Raw genomic sequence first — 22503 nt, 5'->3', positions numbered from 1 at the left:
AGAATGATTTCAGAAACATATTACAAAGAAATCAGCAACATACTGCTGCAATAACAAAAATTTTCAATTGAAGTCTTTGACTAAATAGTTTTATCAATGGACTTGTTAAATTACTGAGGAGAATACAGGGTTATTGCTCGATAAATGCGAAGTATTGTTTCACTTAATTAGATGTCTAACATTGCTCCATTATCATTTAAACAATACAGACCTTTTACATTTTTTAAAATAAACATAATTTAATCTTGTCCAGCAAATGTGAAATTAAACATAACATCTGTTCTAGACAAGTCACACCTCAAGGGTCTGAAAATGGACTTACATTACCAGATAAAAGCAGCAACTCATTAAAGTGAAAACGTTATAACAAAAACAACCTAAATATTTTAGAAACTGTTATTTTATAGCAAATCATAACACTAAGTGAGACAAAAATAAAATGACAAAGGAATAGATTACAGCAGTAAAAGGGTCAAAAAATGCATCAGAAAAAAATCACTGTTCAGCACCAAGGACAGAGGAACAAGCGATGACAGTCAAAGATGCTCCCCTGGTTGAAAACAGTGGAGACAAGATAAAGCACTTACATGAACAAACAAAGAGAGCAAAGCTTTTGTCTGTGTGCCTGTGTGTGTGTGTGTGTGTGTGTGTGTGTGTGTGTGTGTGTGTGTGTGTGTGCGTGTGTGCATAGAAAACTCAAAATCAAATACTGCAGAATGACATATTGAAGACGTTTTGCACATCTTTGACAGATTATATGACGCATGTTCCTACCTCAGGAGAACTATTACTGTCCCCAAACACGTCAGCAAAGTCTGATGGACTCTTCCTCAGAGTCTGGTCAGCAGGCAGAGTGTTGTCATTGTAAGATGTCACGAACTTAAAGTCACTGGTTCTAGACCCTGTTGTCAAGTAGGCGTCATAATTATAAGTGCTGCGTAAAGTTCCTGTGCCGTCAACATCTGCGTAATTAGGAGGGAGATACGCGCTGGGGATGGCAACTGCTCCATCAAACAACAGTCTGGGCTTCCTCCTGCGACAAAACCTCACACCCAGGATGATGATAATGAATGTCAGAAAAAAGGTGGACACAGACACCAGCGCGATGATCAGATAAGAGGTCAGTTTAGAATTCTTCTCATCATAAGAAATATCCTTCAGTTCTGGGACCTCAGCCAAGTTATCAGAAATAAGTAAATACATGGAACAGGTGGCAGAGAGAGAGGGCTGTCCGTTATCTTTCACGGACACAATAAGGTTCTGTTTCATGCTGTCAGATTCAGAAATGTCCCGCTGTGTCCTGATCTCTCCGCTGTGGAGACCAATACTGAAAAGTCCCGGATCAGTGGATTTGACTATATGATACGACAGCCAGGCGTTCTGTCCGGAGTCCGCGTCCACCGCTATCACTTTGGACACCAGAGAGCCTCCGTGTGCAGCTTTGGGGACCAGCTCGGTCATGAAGGAGTTGCCCTCCGGGGCGGGGTACAGTATCTGAGGAGAGTTGTCATTCACATCCGATATGAACACACTGACGGTCACGTTGCTGCTGAGCGGAGGAGAACCGTTGTCTCTGGCCATCACGTGCACTTTAAAACTCCTGAACTGTTCATAATCAAACGACCTCACAGCGTGAATCACCCCCGTGTCTCCGTTAACAGATACATAGGAGGACACCGGGGCTCCGTTCACCTCACCAGGTAACAGAGAATAAATCACTGTACCGTTTTGTCTCCAGTCGGGGTCTCGAGCAGTAACGGAACATAAAGTGGAGCCAGGTTTGTTATTTTCAGTCACATATGCGCTGTAGGACTGTTCCTCAAACACAGGTGGGTTGTCGTTGATGTCTGCTACAGATAACTGAACAGTTTTAGAGGAGGACAGAGGTGGAGAGCCCTCGTCAGTGGCAGTGATTGTAATGTTGTAATCAGACACTAGTTCACGGTCCAGTTGTCCTGTAGTCACCAGAGAATAATAGTTTTTAATAGAAGGAACCAACTTAAAAGGGACATTTTGCTGAATGGAGCAGCGGACCTGTCGGTTGCGCTCAGAGTCTCTGTCCTGCACATTAATGATGCCCACCTCTGTACCAGGAGAGGTGTCCTCTGGTATGGGATTCGTCAGTGATTTCAAATTGACCACAGGGGCGTTGTCATTCACATCAGTGATAGAAATGACTACCTTGGCGTATGATGATAGCCCTAACCCATCTTTTGCTTTAACGCGAATTTCAAACGATGTGGTAGTTTCATAGTCAATGGTACCGATTACTCTTATCTCACCCACTTTACGGTCAATACTAAATATCTTCTTCACATCCTCTGAAACATGTCCAAAGTCATAACTCACATCTCCATTCACCCCCTCGTCTGCATCACTTGCGCTCACTGTGACCACTACAGTGTCCAAAGGAGAGTTTTCAGGCAGACTGGCTTCATAAACGGCCTGGCTAAACACTGGGGCGTTATCATTAGCATCCAGCACAGTGACGTGTATGGCTACTGTACCTGATCTCTGAGGAGAGCCACCGTCTAAAGCTGTAAGGAGCAAATTCATTTCCTGTTGTTTTTCACGATCAAGCTCTTTATCAAGAACAAGCTCTATCATGTTTCCATCAACCATCAACACAAAATTATCATTCTTTTTAAGGCTGTACTGCTGGACTGAATTTTGTCCTACATCCGCATCGTGCGCCTCTTCTATCACAAAACGAGCTCCTCTGTCTGCCGACTCTCGGATTTCTAGATTTATCAATTCTTCGTTAAATTGTGGCGAGTTATCATTAATATCCTGAATGTGCAGACTGATCCGATGGAGCTCGAGAGGATTCTCCAGCACGAGCTCGTGTTTTAGGATGCACGAAGCCTTTTCTCCACAAAGCCCCTCTCGGTCAATCCTGTCAGCCACAATCAATTCTCCGTTTCTCAGGTTTATGTCACAGTAACGTTTATCAGTCCCATCCGTGTCAATGCGGGCTCTTCTGCTGGATATCGCGCCCGTCTCCAGCCCGAGATCCTTGGCTATATTCCCAATAACTGATCCTCGTTTCATCTCCTCTGGAAAAGAATAGCTTATGTCTCCATATGCGCCATGCATCCAAAGAAGGAGGAAATAAAAGCTGCGTCTTTGAAACAAAATCATTTTCGAATCTATCGTCAACGAGTAGTTCCTAACAGGTTGTAGAATAAAGCGAACAAAGACAAGTTATGTCATAACACGAAACCACGACTAGCAACAACGATTCCAGGGTGTTTGTCCGTATCTGAACACAAGAACATAAGAATGTACGTCCCCACCAAAGGAAAGAGGCATTCAAATATCCTAAGGTTGGTGTATAGCGCCACCGTGAGTGAGGTTGAATATAAACATTGATGAAAGAAATTACACTTTAAATTGTTTATAACCTTCTTATTACTATCTTCTATGTGGAACAAATACTACAACCATGTTGTATAAGCAACATCTGCAACCACATTTCCCCATAAGGTTCAAATCAAATAATCAATCAGGATACAAGCAACATCAATATTATTGCTGTATGTATTCATTTAAATTAATCCATCTTAAAAGCAGGGTGATATCAAACTATGAGGCAGACCGCCTCTGTGTTCAAGACTAATTAGAAATGGTGCAGTGAAAGCAGTGAATACAACATATTTATGTATTTTCGGAGGCAAAGTTTTTAAGAACAACTTTTCTAGAAGAAGAAGACGCTGCTCAAGAAGTATTTACAGTCAGCTTTATGCTCTTTCATTATAAGAACCAATCACACTCTTCGACAGTGTTGTGTCACACTTTTAGTATTCTGTCTCAAGTATTTTCTAAACTCAACAACCAAGAAGGGAGCTATCCAGCTGAAATCTGTGCACTGAGTGCCAACTTGTTTTTTCTTACTGTGTTTTATTTTCATTTTTATTTGTATTTTTATAGCCTATACTTATCTAAAAAAAAAAAAAAAAAAAAAAAGAGGACAGTCAATTTTAACAATACCAAACTAAATACTAGTATGGCCAGTAAAATGCAACAGTTTTCTGCCTGTGTAACAGCTTCAATAACTGATCAAAAATTGGAAAATATTGTACAGTCATGATGAGTAGTACAGTAGGAGGAGTGCACCACCTTTATCATGAGGTACATTATAGTCCTCTCGCCGTCATACAACAGGTGCATCTCTGATAAGTTTTCCTTTTGTGTGATCTTGGCTGTGCTGGATGGGCATATTGCTTGATGACCTCACCTTTAGAAAAATAAAATATAATTTAATTATAATGTCTCATGGTGATAAGTGCAGCGTTTGTGTTGTAATGTTATGGTTACATAAAATTATGACAGGTGTGTACTTTATCTGGTGTTTCGTTGCTGTGAGGATTCTGTCTCAATTCTGTACTGAAGACCTTATTCCTCACACAGTGATCAGCCAGTTACCTTACCTCATGTTAACCACAATATATCAACATGCAGGTAATCTATTTTGGTTTCAGTCTTAAAATATACCTGTAGTTGTCTGTCCTTTATTGTAATGATGACCTTCTGTCACCACTTCTTTCAGTTCTATAGTGGTTGTGTTTGTACTAACTCAATCTTTCATTGTGAACTGAATGCATGTTTGTTAGATCTAGTCCTGCTGATATAAGCAAATCTGAGAAGAGACCCATAAGTTGAGAAGATGTTTAGCTTGGGCCCCCACTTGTTCTGATTCATTTTTATATTTCATACAGATTAGAGAAAATATTTGCACTTGTATATTTATCATGGCAGAGCATCAAACCTCAACATCTCAAGAAAGAGCAATATAGCAACAGAGAAGATTCCTGCACACTGGTCTTGACTTCAAGAGGAAGTATGACTCTGTAGTGTGTCTGCAGGGACCAAAAATGTAAATTTGATGTACTTATTAAATAAATGTCTTTAACACAAGAACAGAGTATGTGAATCTTCTTTTGTACAAGATACAATTGATACTGCATCTAGTTTCTTAAGAGAAAATGTCACCACCATTAAAGACCACCTGTGCAAAGCACACTACAACAAAGCTGTATAACAACTGCAGATTCACAAATACTAGCGTGATTTAAGGTGATTACAACACCTTACCACGCCACAGTTAAATATGGATCGGACCAGCCTATTCCCTGCTCTAAAAAGAGAAAAAGAAAAAAAAACTCCCACTATCATAGAACAGAGATACAGGATACAGTCTGTCAATGAGTATCAACAAGACAACAGCAGCTGTATTAGATCTAAAACTCTGACTGGCAGCATAGCCTAGACACATGTAGTTAAGGCCAAATACATAAAAAACCTTGTCAATGCATAGAAAAAAATCTGGCAGAACAGATGACATGAAAACGATTGCACTAGAAAGATCACTGAGCTTACCTGGAAACAAAATAACCCTCTTTGTACCAGCACTACCTTTCTGGATTACCTGTTTGAAACTCAAACAGTATTTTGGTGAACACTGAAAAGCAAGGTGACTAATCTTTTATCAAGGCACTACCAGAGAAGAAAACATTATTGGTCCACAGCAAAAGACCAAGCCTGGACCCTCACAGTAAAAACACAGCTAAAAGACTAGATAAAATACACATAATATATGGACACAATAAAGGGATTCATTCAGAGCATATCACTGAGTTTAACAAAATCACTGCATCTCCATATGACATAAACTCAAGTCAAAACTGACAAAATTAAAATAAAAAACTCTTTCTATTTTGACATTTCTACATAAATGTTATCTGTGTTTTAAAATCACAGTGGTTAGACCAGGCAGCAACCAACCATAAAAAAGCTCAAACAAAGCCCCAGTACACATATCTGTTAACAAAGGGTAGTGGACTGGATTCAAATGTAAACACCTACTGTACATGTTACAGATAATGCCATCCACTTTAGACAACAGTAGCATGTCTATGAAAGTATGTGGTCATTGAGCTCATGAGGTATATACTGTATAGCATTCTCATTGATGTTATAATGACATAATTTACATTAGCTTAAGTGTAAGCTCACTACCTGCCAGAATGTTTTTGCAATGAGGGTAGACTTGATATTAGAAACACCTCTGATTAAAAATAAATTAATACAATTTAACAGCACCACAAACTACAACCTGTCAAAATGACCATGAAGCTGAATTAACAGCTCTTAAACAGTTTCCACAAAAACTGAACATTATAATCTTCACAAAGACAGGATTTACTGCAGAACTATTAGACTGTGTTATTTTTAGTAAAGCGTAAGAAATAAATGGCCACAGACACGATTTCCTTTCTGCCTGTGTGGGAGATATACTTTAGCAACAACAGTGAATGATAGAATGTAACATTAATACATACACAGGGAATGCATTAAAGGTCATAAAACCACAGTGCACATTGTATGCTCCAGCTGATCAATATTAGGAGGTTCATTTTGTTCTGAAACACTTGATCGTGTCTTTGGTACACTACAGGTATATGATAGTACAGTAGTGAAAAATAAAACACCATGCTTTTGATGAAAGTACAAGAACTATATCCTTAAAAATAACCGTCACTATGTCAAACTGTAAACTTACTTAATGCTGACCAAACATCAGTAACAACACATCTATGGACAATTGCCAATCCCAGCAAGGTGCCAAGCTCATGCACAACCTTTTAGTGACAGCAGACTACAGTAAGTTTAGAAGAAAAAAGAACTTTTGGTGAAGTCACATGCATAATACCACTAAAATGTATATACAAAATTCCTTGGAGTTGGACAACAACCATGAAATCTCAGAGACAAATTCAAAATGTCAGGGAAGTATTCATGTGTAACAAGGCTAAAACAATCAAGTTTTTTGTAACTAAATCTAAAACTACTAGATCTAGAACTAAAACTACACAAGGCTATGACTAATAAACCTAATGTTGCATCTGACAGTATGCTTGCAAAGAATTCTGCATCTGAATGCAGCACATGCTGCTCCTTCACATACAAAGCCAGAAAAACTAAAATTCTTTGAGGCAGATGACTGACATGATGTTTTGAAAAGTTTCCAACTGATTTAGACAGCCACACAAAGAGAGAAAAAGACACAAAAGGACAATTATGCACAATAACCATTATTATTATTATTATTATATTACGAATAAAGTAAATGTATACTAAGCAAACCAGTACTTCAGAATTGGACATTGTCCTGTTATTATGAGCAATTTATTCAAAGTCTGAATGACTTGTTTCTTTATTTTTTGCTGTTTTGGTGTTTTTTGTTTTGTTCTGTATATAACTTTGATACCATGTGTAGTCATACCTCTGAAAAATCTTCCAATTCTCCAAAGGCCTCGGCAAAGTCTGATGGACTTTTTCTCAGAGTCTGGTCAGCAGGCAGAGTGTTGTCATTGTAAGATGTCACGAACTTAAAGTCACTGGTTCTAGACCCTGTTGTCAAGTAGGCGTCATAATTATAGGTGCTGCGTAAAGTTCCTGTGCCGTCAACATCTGCGTAATTAGGAGGGAGATACGCGCTGGGGATGGCAACTGCTCCATCAAACAACAGTCTGGGCTTCCTCCTGCGACAAAACCTCACACCCAGGATGATGATAATGAAGGTCAGAAAAAAGGTGGACACAGACACCAGCGCGATGATCAGATAAGAGGTCAGTTTGGAATTCTTCTCATCATAAGAAATATCCTTCAGTTCTGGGACCTCAGCCAAGTTATCAGAAATAAGTAAATACATGGAACAGGTGGCAGAGAGAGAGGGCTGTCCGTTATCTTTCACTGACACAATAAGGTTCTGTTTCATGCTGTCAGATTCAGAAATGTCCCGCTGTGTCCTGATCTCTCCGCTGTGGAGACCAATACTGAAAAGTCCCGGATCAGTGGATTTGACTATATGATACGACAGCCAGGCGTTCTGTCCGGAGTCCGCGTCCACCGCTATCACTTTGGACACCAGAGAGCCTCCGTGTGCAGCTTTGGGGATCAGCTCGGTCATGAAGGAGTTGCCCTCCGGGGCGGGGTACAGTATCTGAGGAGAGTTGTCATTCACATCAGATATGAACACACTGAGGCTCACGTTGCTGCTGAGCGGAGGAGAACCATTGTCTCTGGCCATCACGTGCACTTTAAAACTCCTGAACTGTTCATAATCAAACGACCTCACAGCGTGGATCACCCCCGTGTCCCCGTTAACAGATACATAGGAGGACACCAGGGCTCCGTTCACCTCACCAGGTAACAGAGAATAAATCACTGTACCGTTTTGTCTCCAGTCGGGGTCTCGAGCAGTAACGGAACATAAAGTGGAGCCAGGTTTGTTATTTTCAGTCACATATGCGCTGTAGGACTGTTCCTCAAACACAGGTGGGTTGTCGTTGATGTCTGCTACAGATAACTGAACAGTTTTAGAGGAGGACAGAGGTGGAGAACCCTCGTCAGTGGCAGTGATTGTAATGTTGTAATCAGACACTAGTTCACGGTCCAAGTGTCCTGTGGTCACCAGAGAATAGTAGTTTTTAATAGAGGGAACCAACTTAAAAGGGACATTTTGCTGAATGGAGCAGCGGACCTGTCGGTTGCGCTCAGAGTCTCTGTCCTGCACATTAATGATGCCCACCTCTGTACCAGGAGAGGTGTCCTCTGGTATGGGATTCGTCAGTGATTTCAAATTGACCACAGGGGCGTTGTCATTCACATCAGTGATAGAAATGATTACCTTGGCGTATGATGATAGCCCTAACCCATCTTTTGCTTTAACGCGAATTTCAAACGATGTGGTAGTTTCATAGTCAATGGTACCGATTACTCTTATCTCACCCACTTTACGGTCAATACTGAATATCTTCTTCACATCCTCTGAAACATGTCCAAAGTCATAACTCACATCTCCATTCACCCCCTCGTCTGCATCACTTGCGCTCACTGTGACCACTACAGTGTCCAAAGGAGAGTTTTCAGGCAGACTGGCTTCATAAACGGCCTGGCTAAACACTGGGGCGTTATCATTAGTATCCAGCACAGTGACGTGTATGGCTACTGTACCTGACCTCTGAGGAGAGCCACCGTCTAAAGCTGTAAGGAGCAAATTCATTTCCTGTTGTTTTTCACGATCAAGCTCTTTATCAAGAACAAGCTCTATCATGTTTCCATCAACCATCAACACAAAATTATCATTCTTTTTCAGGCTGTACTGCTGGACTGAATTTTGTCCTACATCCGCATCGTGCGCCTCTTCTATCACAAAACGAGCTCCTCTGTCTGTCGACTCTTGAATCTCTAGATTGATCGAGTCATCATTAAATTGTGGCGAGTTATCATTAACATCTTGAATGTGCAGACTGATTCGATGGAGCTCGAGAGGATTCTCCAGCACGAGCTCATGTTTTAGGATGCACGATGCCTTTTCTCCACAAAGCCCCTCTCGGTCAATCCTGTCAGCCACAATCAATTCTCCGTTTCTCAGGTTTATGTCACAATAACGTTTATCAGTCCCATCCGTGTCAATGCGGGCTCTTCTGCTGGATATCGCGCCCATCTCCAGCCCGAGATCCTTGGCTATATTCCCAACAACTGATCCACGTTTCATCTCCTCTGGAAAAGAATAGCTTATGTCTCCATATGCGCCATGCATCCAAAGAAGGAGGAAATACAAGCTGCGCGTCCAAAACGCCATAAATGTTGAATCCATCATCAAGGATGAGTTCCTAAGACGTTTACAAATCGATGCAACAAACACAGTTCAACGACATATAAACCTAGAAACTAAGAGCGCTTCAGCGCGGTTGCTCCTATATCCAGGCCAGTCAATAGGCGTACAAGAACGCCCGTCCACAAAGAACAGAGGAATTAAAACATTTTAAGGGTGGTGTACAGCGACACCGTGAGTTAAGTTCAATATTCACACTGTTAAAAAAAAAATAATATGGAACATTGTTTAACTTGGTTTTAACCTGCAAAACTATGTAGAGTTCCTCTAAATGAAACATGAATTTAATTTAATTGTGTACATTTTCAACTACGTACTGTATGTATCACTGGGTGTGCATTTAGTTTGTGTATTATACCTGCTGTATATCAAGGTAGAGAAACGAAGTGAGGACCACATAAACTTTTCAAAGTCGCATGTTTTTTTATATATTATGTTAGAGACACCATGCTTAAACAACATGCACTGAAATAATACAACATGTAAAATAATGTAATTTCCTTCATGTGTCACTGCAATCCAGCTGCAGTCAAAATATTTCGTAGTCATCTGATAATCCTCCAAGAGGGTGTATTTATTTTGGTTTTTGTCATCTTATCAGAGGCACACTTCAGCAAGGAGTAGACCAGGTTCCAGTCCATCTTCACTGTATGTGGTCTAGTAAAGTATATGTCAAACTGAGAGGCTGTATGCACCATAACCATGATGTGTACAATAGAAGGTGTGGGACCCTGGTTTGTGTACTTTGCTCAGAATTTATTTGCCTTAATTGCTGTTATTGACACAGAAACATGCTGATTTTACTGCATATGTACTTACTTTGAAGTATGCTTGCAGTCTAAATGTGTTGTAGCAGCACAGTCATGACTGACAGCTTCTATTGCTGTATTCTATCTGAAACTGTCCATGTGCATGTTTGAAATTTATATTAAAATTGCATGTCACCTGAATCATATTTGTCACCATAACACAGGTTGGTACATATTTAGCATACTGTCTCCAGGGAATGATTTTCGATTTGATTATTTTGATTAGTTGCAGTTCTATCTCAAGCTACAACAATGTAATTTATTGTAATACAGTCTGTTTGACTGCATCAAAAGTTAAATGTATGTGAATTAAACTCATGTCTGTCAGCTCTAGAAATGCTGACATCATCAGGTTTGTAACTACCAAATAGAAAGGAGAGATGTCTTTGCCCCTACTTGGCCTGACATCTTAGCTTCAACTTGTGATGACCAATGCTTCATTTTGCAGATTTCAGAAAGAACATCAGAAATGCATCAAGTTTATAAACAGAAATTCTGACTAAGACACAACTTCTATTCTCAATTTATTACAAAGAACTACAGACAATGATGACGAAACTCAATGCAAAAATAAAAAGTTTGAAAACATACCAAGGGGACATACTACTCTTTACAGTACTCTACCACCAGTATACCACTACAAACTTGTGAGAAACTGCCAATCTACTAACTTTATGGTCATTTATAGTGATTACAGTTATTTAATCTTACTACTCCACATATAGTGAAAAGAAAAAAGAGACAAGCCTGCACCTTGCAGCAATATCTTTCTTCATATAGATGAAAAAAAATGATATCACTTTTCAAAAAACGCCAGAATCAAGATACGGGATACCATCTAACAATTAGTATCATCACAAGAACACAGCTTATAGACTGTCATAATGTAATTGACATACATTCATAGTAAATACAGAGGCTTCCCCGAAGGATCACTAAGTTAGCACAAGCACCAAAGACATCTCAATGGAACAGTCACTGACAAATTAAATTTACAACAAAAAACCTTTTTCTTTACATTTACTTCTGTCTTAAGGATTGATCAGATCAGACAGTAATCAAACACAACAAGGCTCAAACAAAAGAGAGGAGAGGCTGGTTTAACATCCATGTTCGTAATGTAATCCATGTCTTCAAATGTAAAGACTTGCATACTTCAGGTGTTGCCTTCCACCCATACATATCCCCATTACACAACAAGGTTTTCAGTCAGCCAATTCATGAGACCACATAGCAGCCAGTCTGCTAGATACCACAATAACACTGGACTAAAGCGTAAGACCAGTGCCTGCCACAAATTTTAAGCAACAAAGTCAAATATTGTAAATGACATATAATAGAAAATGTCCACACATTATTTCCACTGCAACAATCATGTGATTGTGTAAGAAAGGTAATTTAGTACTGACAGTCATTCTATTAAAACTGGTTACTACAACTCAGTTACATTGCTCATTGTAAGTTGCTGATTAGTGATTTATATATTATTTTTGAATTGCTATGAAACCATTTGTTTCTTAGAGACTTTCAGAGTACTGCAGGCGGTTGTTTGATTCGTTTAGATATAAGCTGCCACAGAATCTGTATTATTGTTGTTAATATAATAAGAAATGAAAACTACACATGAAAAACAATACAAGAAAAGACATCTTAAAAAAGAAATATCACTGTGTCATACTTTATGCAGGCCAAACAACATCAACAACAAGATCCATCGTCAATGATGAGTCTCAACTTCATATCCAGAACTCAATAATTTTCTTGAATACCCTGTAAATGCCTAGAGTGAATTCATATGTAACATACCATATTTTCTGAAGCACTAAAAAGCCACATGTCACATCCTGACAGTTTGCTCTAAAAATAATTCTCATGGTCTGAATAAAGTACACACAGTGACCATACAGAGCAAGCCAGTTAGTGACTCTGACAGAGATTCAATACTTTGACAGGTTGGCTTTCTCTCCATAGAGTAAAAACTAAACATGGAGAAACAGCATCCCATTTTATGCAACACATATCTGGAAAAAACTCCAAGAAAACTTGAGGTCTGCTCAAACTTTCATTTGTTTTAAATCAAGGCTTAGAACTTTTCTGTTTACCAGTGCCTTTTGATAACGAAATTTTAGGGGTTTTTTTATTCATATCTTGCACTATACTGTAATTTTTATTCTCCTATTGTATCTTATTCTAGTTGAGCTCATTTTTATTTTCGACTTAACTCTTTTATATTCTATTTAAATGTGTTTGTTTATAATTTATTGTGTTACTTTTACATTTCATCTTAGTGTATTTCATGTAAAACACTTTGGATTGTCTTATTGCTGAAAGTTACAACACAAAGAAATGTGCCTTGCCTTGAACAAGTTTGCTGTAACTCTTTTTAAACTTTAGAATAAAGAAACAAAAAATACTTGTATCTAAAGTTAGTTCATTAGTCAATGATTAGTTTTTTTACACATGAAAAAGAATCCTCAACCAATTGCTATGGACAATGCAAAACCTATTTAGACATAAAAGAGAGCAGTTGTGCACAATATTATGCAAAGACAAGACCTACATTTAGGAGAAGTTGGTGGGATATGAGATATCAATAAAATACATGGTCAAAGGTTTTGATGAAAAAGATTTTTATGAATATAATAGTATGCCACAGGCTATTCATACCTGCAAGGACCCATCTGATTCCCCAAACACCTCATCAAAGTCTGATGGACTTTTCCTCAGAGTCTGGTCAGCAGGCAGAGTGTTGTCATTGTAAGATGTTACGAACTTAAAGTCACTGGTTCTGGACCCTGTTGTCAAGTAGGCGTCATAATTGTAAGTGCTGCGTAAAGTTCCTGTGCCGTCAACATCTGCGTAATTAGGAGGGAGATAAGCGCTGGGGATGGCAACTGCTCCATCAAACAACAGTCTGGGCTTTCTCCTGCGACAAAACCTCACACCCAGGATGATGATAATGAAGGTCAGAAAAAAGGTGGACACCGACACCAGCGCGATGATCAGATAAGAGGTCAGTTTGGAATTCTTCTCATCATAAGAAATATCCTTCAGTTCTGGGACCTCAGCCAAGTTATCAGAAATAAGTAAATACATGGAACAGGTGGCAGAGAGAGAGGGCTGTCCGTTATCTTTCACGGACACAATAAGGTTCTGTTTCATGCTGTCAGATTCAGAAATGTCCCGCTGTGTCCTGATCTCTCCGCTGTGGAGACCAATACTGAAAAGTCCCGGATCAGTGGATTTGACTATATAATAGGACAGCCAGGCGTTCTGTCCGGAGTCCGCGTCCACCGCTACCACTTTGGACACTAGAGAACCTCCATGTGCAGCTTTGGGGACCAGCTCGGTCATGAAGGAGTTGCCCTCCGGGGCGGGGTACAGTATCTGAGGAGAGTTGTCATTCACATCAGATATGAACACACTAACGGTCACGTTGCTGCTGAGCGGAGGAGAACCGTTGTCTCTGGCCATCACGTGCACTTTAAAACTCCGGAACTGTTCATAATCAAACGACCTCACAGCGTGGATCACCCCCGTGTCTCCGTTAACAGATACATAGGAGGACACCGGGGCTCCGTTCACCTCACTAGGTAATAGAGAATAAATAACTGTACCGTTTTGTCTCCAGTCGGGGTCTCGAGCACTAACGGAACATAAAGTGGAGCCAGGTTTGTTATTTTCAGTCACATATGCGCTGTAGGACTGTTCCTCAAACACAGGTGGGTTGTCGTTGATGTCTGCTACAGATAACTGAACAATTTTAGAGGAGGACAGAGGTGGAGAGCCCTCGTCAGTGGCGGTGATTGTAATGTTGTAATCAGACACTAGTTCACGGTCCAGTTGTCCTGTAGTCACCAGAGAATAGTAGTTTTTAATAGAAGGAACCAACTTAAAAGGGACATTTTGCTGAATGGAGCAGCGAACTAGTTGATTATTATCAGAATCTGCATCCTGCACGTTAATGATGCCCACCTCTGTACCGGGTGACACGTTCTCCGGTACCGGATTAGCCAGAGATTTTACATAGATTACAGGTATGTTGTCATTCACATCAGTGATAGAGATGATTACCTTGGCGTATGATGATAGCCCTAACCCATCTTTTGCTTTAACGCGAATTTCAAACGATGTGGTAGTTTCATAGTCAATGGTACCGATTACTCTTATCTCACCCACTTTACGGTCAATACTAAATATCTTCTTCACATCCTCTGAAACATGTCCAAAGTCATAACTCACATCTCCATTCACCCCCTCGTCTGCATCACTTGCGCTCACTGTGACCACTACAGTGTCCAAAGGAGAGTTTTCAGGCAAACTGGCTTCATAAACGGCCTGGCTAAACACTGGGGCGTTATCATTAGCATCCAGCACAGTGACGTGTATGGCTACTGTACCTGATCTCTGAGGAGAGCCACCATCTAGAGCTGTAAGGAGCAAATTCATTTCCTGTTGTTTTTCACGATCAAGCTCTTTATCCAGAACAAGCTCTATCATGTTTCCATCAACCATCAACACAAAATTATCATTCTTTTTCAGGCTGTACTGCTGGACTGAATTTTGTCCTACATCCGCATCGTGCGCCTCTTCTATCACAAAACGAGCTCCTCTGACTGTCGACTCTTGAATTTCTATATTGATCGATTCCTCGTTGAACTGTGGGGAGTTATCATTAATATCCTGAATGTGTAGACTGAATGAATGAAGCTCCAGAGGATTCTCCAGTACAAGATCGCGTTTCATTACACACGACAGCTTTTCTCCACAAAGCTCCTCCCGGTCAATCCTGTCGTCAACAATTAAATCTCCAGTACTGCGATTGATGTCACAATAACGTTTACGATTCCCTGCGGCATCAACACGGGCGTTTCTAGAAATCAGTTTACTCGAGTCCAGGTTAAGATCATTTGCTATGTTCCCGATAAGAGACCCGCGCTTCATTTCCTCCTGAAAGTAATAGCTCACGTCCCCATGCACGGAATGCAAAAAAAAGAAGAAAACGACAAAGCTCATTTTGATCCCCATCATGGGACTGTGTTTGTTACACAAAACGGTCCTCCTGTAGATCACAAATTCGATGAAAATTCTACAGTACAACAAGGAAATCGCAAGCAGTCCACGGTTATTCTGACTGCATTGTAGGATCAAGAGCAACTGAAAAATTATCCCTTTATTGGTCTGCACACCAGAGGGTGGAGTGGAGATATTTCACATAGACTAGCAAATAGCGACACCATGAGTGGAGTTAAGAAATAACAATACTGTATAATAATAGTTTTTATTTTAAAAGTTTACAATTTTATCCACCTTCTAAACACACTACAGGCTATTGGTATGAGGGGAAAATATAGCTACTGTAACTAAGTTATTTAAGGCATTAAAACACCTTTACAACGGAATATATTAGCAAATATTTTGGAATGCAGTTAAAACGCCACGTCTCCTCAAAAAGTATTATCACGTCTCGTACAGATCAAATCTCTGACAGACCACAGCAAAGGATAACCACATGGATACAATACGTTGTTATAATGTAATCTAAAAATAAAAAAAAAGAAAGAGGGAGAGAGAGAGACTGATGAAGCCACAAACAAATCATATCCTTAGAAAAGCATAAAGACACTATCAAACCTGTACAAAGTGAGTGTCCTGGACAAGAACACTATGAAATCAGAGTTTAATAAAATATTATTACATAGATAGATAGATAGATAGATAGATAGATAGATAGATAGATAGATAGATAGATAGATAGATAGATAGATAGATAGATAGATAGATAGATAGATAGATAGATAGATAGATAGATAGATAGATAGATAGATAGATAGATAGATAGATAGAAAGATAGAAAATACATAGAAGTTTGAAATAGCATGCAAAGCCAAACTTAGAAACTTGAAAGTCAAATTCTTGTGAGCTTGCATGTGCTGTCTAAAAAAGCAATAAACCACAATAACAACAACTCAGGAATATTTAGAAACACTCAGCTGGTACTACCTACAAAGCAAACTGCCACTCAATGGTTAAAAACCCTGTATTTGGACATTTGTTGCTTGAATATGCAGCATCTCATTCAGACTATGTTGAAGCAATCTAAGCATAATGGCGTGTAGCCTATTTAATCAAAACCTTTGACTTCAATGACTTACAAGTCAAGTGACAAATTAAAAGAAAAACCAACAAAGTGTCTTAATAAGGTGTTAGGCCACCACATACAGCCAGAACAGTTTCAATGTGCCTTGGCAATGATTCTATAAGTCTCTGAAGCTCTACTGGAGGGATTCATCCCAAAAGATATTCCCTTATTTGGTGTTTTGATGATGATGGTGGAGAGTGCTGTCTAACAAATTGATCCAAAATCTCCCATAGCTGTTCAATTCGGTTGAGATCTGGTGACTATGAAGGCCATAGCATATGATTCACATCATTTTCATACTCATTAAACCATTCAGTGACCCCTAGTGCCCTATGGATTGGAGCATTGTCATCCTGGAAGAAACCATTCACATCAGTATGGGAATGTTACATCATAGGATAAAGGTGATCACTCATAACAACTTTTGAAGTGACCCTTCCCTCTAAGGGGACAAGTGGACCCAAACCATGCCAGCAAAATGCCCCCCACAGCACAGCAGAGCCGCCAGATCCCCTCAATGTAGAGGCAAAGCATTCAGACCTGGACTGGTTTTTCCTTTAATTTGTCACCTGTCTGGACATCTAGTAAGGCATGTGTTGAACACTAAGTGGATCTAACAAGAACTGCTTTTATTAAACATTCAACAGCTACCCCAAACACTGACAATCACAATCCTCCTGAATATGTTCTCTAAGTACCAGACTCTGACCCCATCAGATTTGGACAGCATCATGAAAAATCAAACAATAATATCTTGTCTTTGTTGTACTTATAACTTCCTTGATATGAATACCTCCCTTTGTGTAATTAATTGACAGGCTGTCATATCCAAATGAGAACTTAATTGAGGACTTTTAAACATAGTTTTATGGGAAAGTGCGCATGGTCCTTACTAGTGAGAAGAAAGAAAGAAAGAAAGACAGAAAGAAAGAAAGAAAGAAAGAAAGAAAGAAAGAAAGAAAGAAAGAAAGAAAGAAAGAAAGAAAGAAAGAAAGAAAGAAAGAAAGAAAGAAAGAAAGAAAGAAAGAAAGAAAGAAAGAAAGAAAGAATTAACACCTCCATTTACATCCATATTTTCAATGTACATCTCAGTTGAGGGTGCCATCAACATCTGCATAATAAGGAGGGAGTTCAGGGCTGGGGATGGCCACTGCTCCACCAAACCAGAAACCAGATCACAGAAATGACAGATTCATATAAAAATATCAAATCATGAAATTTCTAAATATTTTGGCAAAGATTGAATTTGTACAAACCCCGTGAAACAAATTTCATTAAAGGAGAACAAATACAACAGCCTAGAATACATGGTGAGATGATCTCTAAAAATGCATCAGAAAATCAGAGTTCAGCACCAAGGACAGAGTAACAAAGATCGTATTAGAAAAGTGTTGCCTCATTACAACATTCAAATGAGCAACTATGTGATCAGATAGAGACTGATGAACTTAGAGACGCAAAGACAACAATTGGTCTGAAAGAATTCTAAAAAGGAGCAAAGAATTGACAGTATTGGTGTGCGTCTCAGTGCGAGATTGCAAGCATACAGGATGCACATATGTTTGGTGGGTGGGTGGGATGGGTGAGGATTGTCATGAGCCTCTGTAAGAGTTGCTATAAAAGCTGGTAAGTGTCATTATATGAATCTTGTTCAGGAAAAAGTAAACAAATGCAAAGGCTGTCATATTTAAAGCGTAACTTTTAATGCGAGGATTGATCTAAACAAAATATATCAAGAAAAGGTGAGTTCTAGAGTATTTAGGAACCACTATGAATGCTTAACAAAGAAAGAGAGTCAAAAGAGTGAAAAGAAAGCACCAGAAGGGTTTTTGCAGGACAGAGAACACTATTTAAGTGACATTAAATGTGTGCGTACCTCAGGAGAGCGATCACAATCTCCAAACACCTCAGCAAAGTCTGATGGACTTTTTCTCAGAGTCTGGTCAGCAGGCAGAGTGTTGTCATTGTAAGATGTCACGAACTTAAAGTCACTGGTTCTAGATCCTGTTGTCAAATAGGCGTCATAATTATAAGTGCTGCGTAAAGTTCCTGTGCCGTCAACATCTGCATAATTAGGAGGGAGATAAGCGCTGGGGATGGCAACTGCTCCATCAAACAACAGTCTGGGCTTTCTCCTGCGACAAAACCTCACACCAAGGATGATGATAATGAAGGTCAGAAAAAACGTGGAAACAGACACGAGCGCGATGATCAGATAAGAGGTCAGTTTGGAATTCTTCTCATCATAAGAAATATCCTTCAGTTCTGGGACCTCAGCCAAGTTATCAGAAATAAGTAAATACATGGAACAGGTGGCAGAGAGAGAGGGCTGTCCGTTATCTTTCACTGACACAATAAGGTTCTGTTTCATGCTGTCAGATTCAGAAATGTCCCGCTGTGTCCTGATCTCTCCGCTGTGGAGACCAATACTGAAAAGTCCCGGATCAGTGGATTTGACTATATGATAGGACAGCCAGGCGTTCTGTCCGGAGTCCGCGTCCACCGCTATCACTTTGGACACTAGAGAACCTCCATGTGCAGCTTTGGGGACCAGCTCGGTCATGAAGGTGTTGCCCTCCGGGGCGGGGTACAGTATCTGAGGAGAGTTGTCATTCACATCAGATATGAACACACTGACGGTCACGTTGCTGCTGAGCGGAGGAGAACCGTTGTCTCTGGCCATCACGTGCACTTTAAAACTCCTGAACTGTTCATAATCAAACGACCTCACAGCGTGGATCACCCCCGTGTCTCCGTTAACAGATACATAGGAGGACACCGGGGCTCCGTTCACCTCACCAGGTAACAGAGAATAAATCACTGTACCGTTTTGTCTCCAGTCAGGGTCTCGAGCAGTAACGGAACATAAAGTGGAGCCAGGTTTGTTATTTTCAGTCACATATGCGCTGTAGGACTGTTCCTCAAACACAGGTGGGTTGTCGTTGATGTCTGCTACAGATAACTGAACAGTTTTAGAGGAGGACAGAGGTGGAGAGCCCTCATCAGTGGCAGTGATTGTAATGTTGTAACCAGACACTAGTTCACGGTCCAGTTGTCCTGTAGTTACCAGAGAATAGTAGTTTTTAATAGAAGGAACCAATTTAAAAGGGACGTTTTGCTGAATGGAGCAGCGGACCTGTCGGTTATTCTCAGAGTCTCTGTCCTGCACGTTAATGATGCCCACCTCTGTACCAGGTGACACATTCTCAGGTATGGAATTAGTCAGTGATTTCAGATGTATAACTGGCGCGTTGTCATTCATATCCGTAATTTCAATAATTAATGTTGCATATGACGCCAATCCCAGACCATCTTTTGCGCTGATCTGCATTTCGTATGATGATTCTTTTTCATAATCAATAGATCCAGCCACTTTGACCTCTCCTGTGTTAGGGTTCAGAGAGAAGATTTGATTTTCATCTGAAACATGGTCAAATCCATAAATAACTTCACCATTCACTCCTTCGTCTGCATCAGTAGCACTCACTGTGATCACAACAGTATCGAGAGGAGAGTTTTCAGGCAGACTGGCTTTATAGACGGTCTGGCTAAACACTGGTACATTATCATTAGCATCCAGTACAATGACGTGTATGACTACAGTGCCTGATCTCTGAGGAGAGCCACCATCAAATGCGGTAAGCAAGAGCGTCATCTCCTTTTTATCTTCTCTATCTAATTCTTTGTCTAAGACTAATTCACCATATTTTCGCCCACCGCCCTTTGTCTTGACATTTAATGAGAAATGTTCATTCTGCTGAAGTGAGTAACCCTGAACAGCATTTTCTCCGATGTCTCCATCGTGAGCCTCATCCAAGAGAAAGCGTGCACCCTTGCCTGCCATTTCATGAATTTCTATCTTAAGTGAATCCTCTTTAAACTGCGGTGAATTGTCATTGATATCTTGAACGCGGATGTTAATACGGTGCAGTTCTAAAGGATTTTCCAAAACAAGTTCTTGTTTTAAAACACACGATGCCTTTTTCCCACAAAGCCCTTCTCTGTCAATCCTTTCTTGCACGATCAAGTCTCCGGTATTGAGATTTACTCCGCAGTACTTAACGTTGTTATCCTCCGTATCGATACGGGCCTTGCGAGCGGACAGTCTGCCCAAATCGAGTCCCAGATCTTTAGCGATATTTCCAATTACAGATCCACGTTTCATCTCCTCGGGAATAGAGTAGCTGACGTCTCCATAGACGATGTGGACGACAAGAAAAATACAAGCAAGGCCGTAGTGCAGCGCAAACCTTCTGTATCCCATTGTTACTACGAGACAGAGCCACACATTCAAAACTCTTACAAAGCAGGTCAAAATATATCACCAGTGTATTCGAGATTCCTTCTCATTAACAAAAATAGTCGTTGCAGTCACTCACGGAGCGTTTGCAGTCAGCTGCGGTACAATACCAGAATCAGGCTTCAAATTCGTTGTCAGAGAAGGGTGGAGAATGAACGTGTCTTCTCGTTTGCTGGTACACACTGACACCATGAGTATTTCTTTAGACATGACAAGACCATGTGTGATTTCTTTTTTTTTCTTTTTAAAATAGGCAAATTCAGTGGCCCGTATTCATATAAAAATGAAAAAAGTAACATTTACTATTTTAGGTTTACCTTACCATGGCTATTGAGACGAGCTATAACACCACTGACTAATGTGATACTGGAAAAAACCCACAAAAACATAAATTTGATTTAACTGTGTGCCGGGAAACCCCCCATTTCTCATCAACGTTGGTGAGTGAAAAATATGAAAAAAAACACAGTAACTATATTATGTCCGAAGAAAAAGGGTGAAAACTTTCATTTCGAATTCATTTTAGATGTTTCATTTTAACTCAAAACTACACATGCTGCATGGGAACTGATGTCAAAAACTCTGCTGTCTCTTCTTGATGAAATGGTTGTCGCACTTTTCCTCCCTTTCTGCACTTTTTTCACATTTCCACCTCACTGCTGGGATGAAGTAAAACACAGGGAAATGTAACCTTATTCTGTTCACATCCTACGAGAAAGCATTTCTTACTTCATACATTTACAGATTTACAGCACGTGGCATCGAGTATTTCTCCTATTAGAGCACACCTCAGAAAAGCCATACTCCTCAAAACAGGACAAACTTACACAGCGGCTCCATTTTAAATTTGTTCATACTGCTGTAATGCCGAGTCCCACTATCTGTTAACATTAATAAACTTCGAATGAGTATCAATCCTGAAGAGGCTCTAACAATGAAGCCAGATCACAAAAACGACAAATTCATATAAAAATATCAAATCATGAAATATCTAAATATTTTGGCAAAGGCTGTATTTGTACAAATCTCCTGAAACAAATTTCATCAAAGGAAAACAAAGACAACAGCCTAGAATACATGGGGGGATTACTTCTAAAATGCATCAGAAAATCAAAGTTCAGCACCAAGGACAGAGTAACAAGGATCGTATTAGAAAAGTTTTGACTCATTACAACATTCAAATGAGCAACTATGTGATCAGATAGAGACTGATGAACTTAGAGACAACACAAGCAACAACTGGTCTGAATGAAGTCTAAAAAGTGCAAGGAATTGACAGTATTGGTGTGCGTCTGTGTTCATGAGTGCATGCATACAGGATGCACGTGTGTGTATGTGTGTGTGTTTCGTGGGTGGGTGTGATGGGTTAAGATTTTTATGAGCCTCTGTAAGAGTTGCTGTAAAGGCTGTGCGGTATTATATGAATCTTGTACAGGAAAAAGCAAACAAATGCAAAGGCTGTCATGTTTAAAGGGTAACTTTTAACGCGAGGATTGATCTAAAAACAAACTAAACCAAGAAAAGCTGAGGTCTAGAGTCTTTAGAAACCACCATGAATGCTTAGACAGCT

General features: G+C 39.9%; 1 protein-coding gene across 36 annotated transcripts in view; it reads right to left on the bottom strand.

The window, feature by feature from the left end:
- Window positions 1-22503, bottom strand: part of LOC137189417 (protocadherin gamma-C5-like) — a 316496-nt gene that overhangs the window by 203659 nt on the left and 90334 nt on the right. Inside the window, exon 1 of one of the 36 annotated variants that reach the window (XM_067599246.1) lies at window positions 18510-21643. The exons of 28 other annotated variants lie outside the window; for them this stretch is intronic. In XM_067599246.1, the coding sequence (XP_067455347.1) occupies window positions 18510-20897 (2388 nt within the window). In that variant the 5' untranslated portion in view covers window positions 20898-21643. Of the gene's footprint in view, window positions 1-774; window positions 3409-7285; window positions 9765-13158; window positions 15614-18509; window positions 21644-22503 lie in introns of those variants that run through there. 7 more of the 36 variants (XM_067599269.1, XM_067599260.1, XM_067599280.1 and 4 more) reach the window with 7 other exon arrangements.

This window comes from Thunnus thynnus, chromosome 9 (genome assembly GCF_963924715.1).
Source record: "Thunnus thynnus chromosome 9, fThuThy2.1, whole genome shotgun sequence".
Lineage (NCBI taxonomy): Eukaryota > Metazoa > Chordata > Actinopteri > Scombriformes > Scombridae > Thunnus > Thunnus thynnus.
This window is presented reverse-complemented; position numbering and strand designations above follow the sequence as displayed.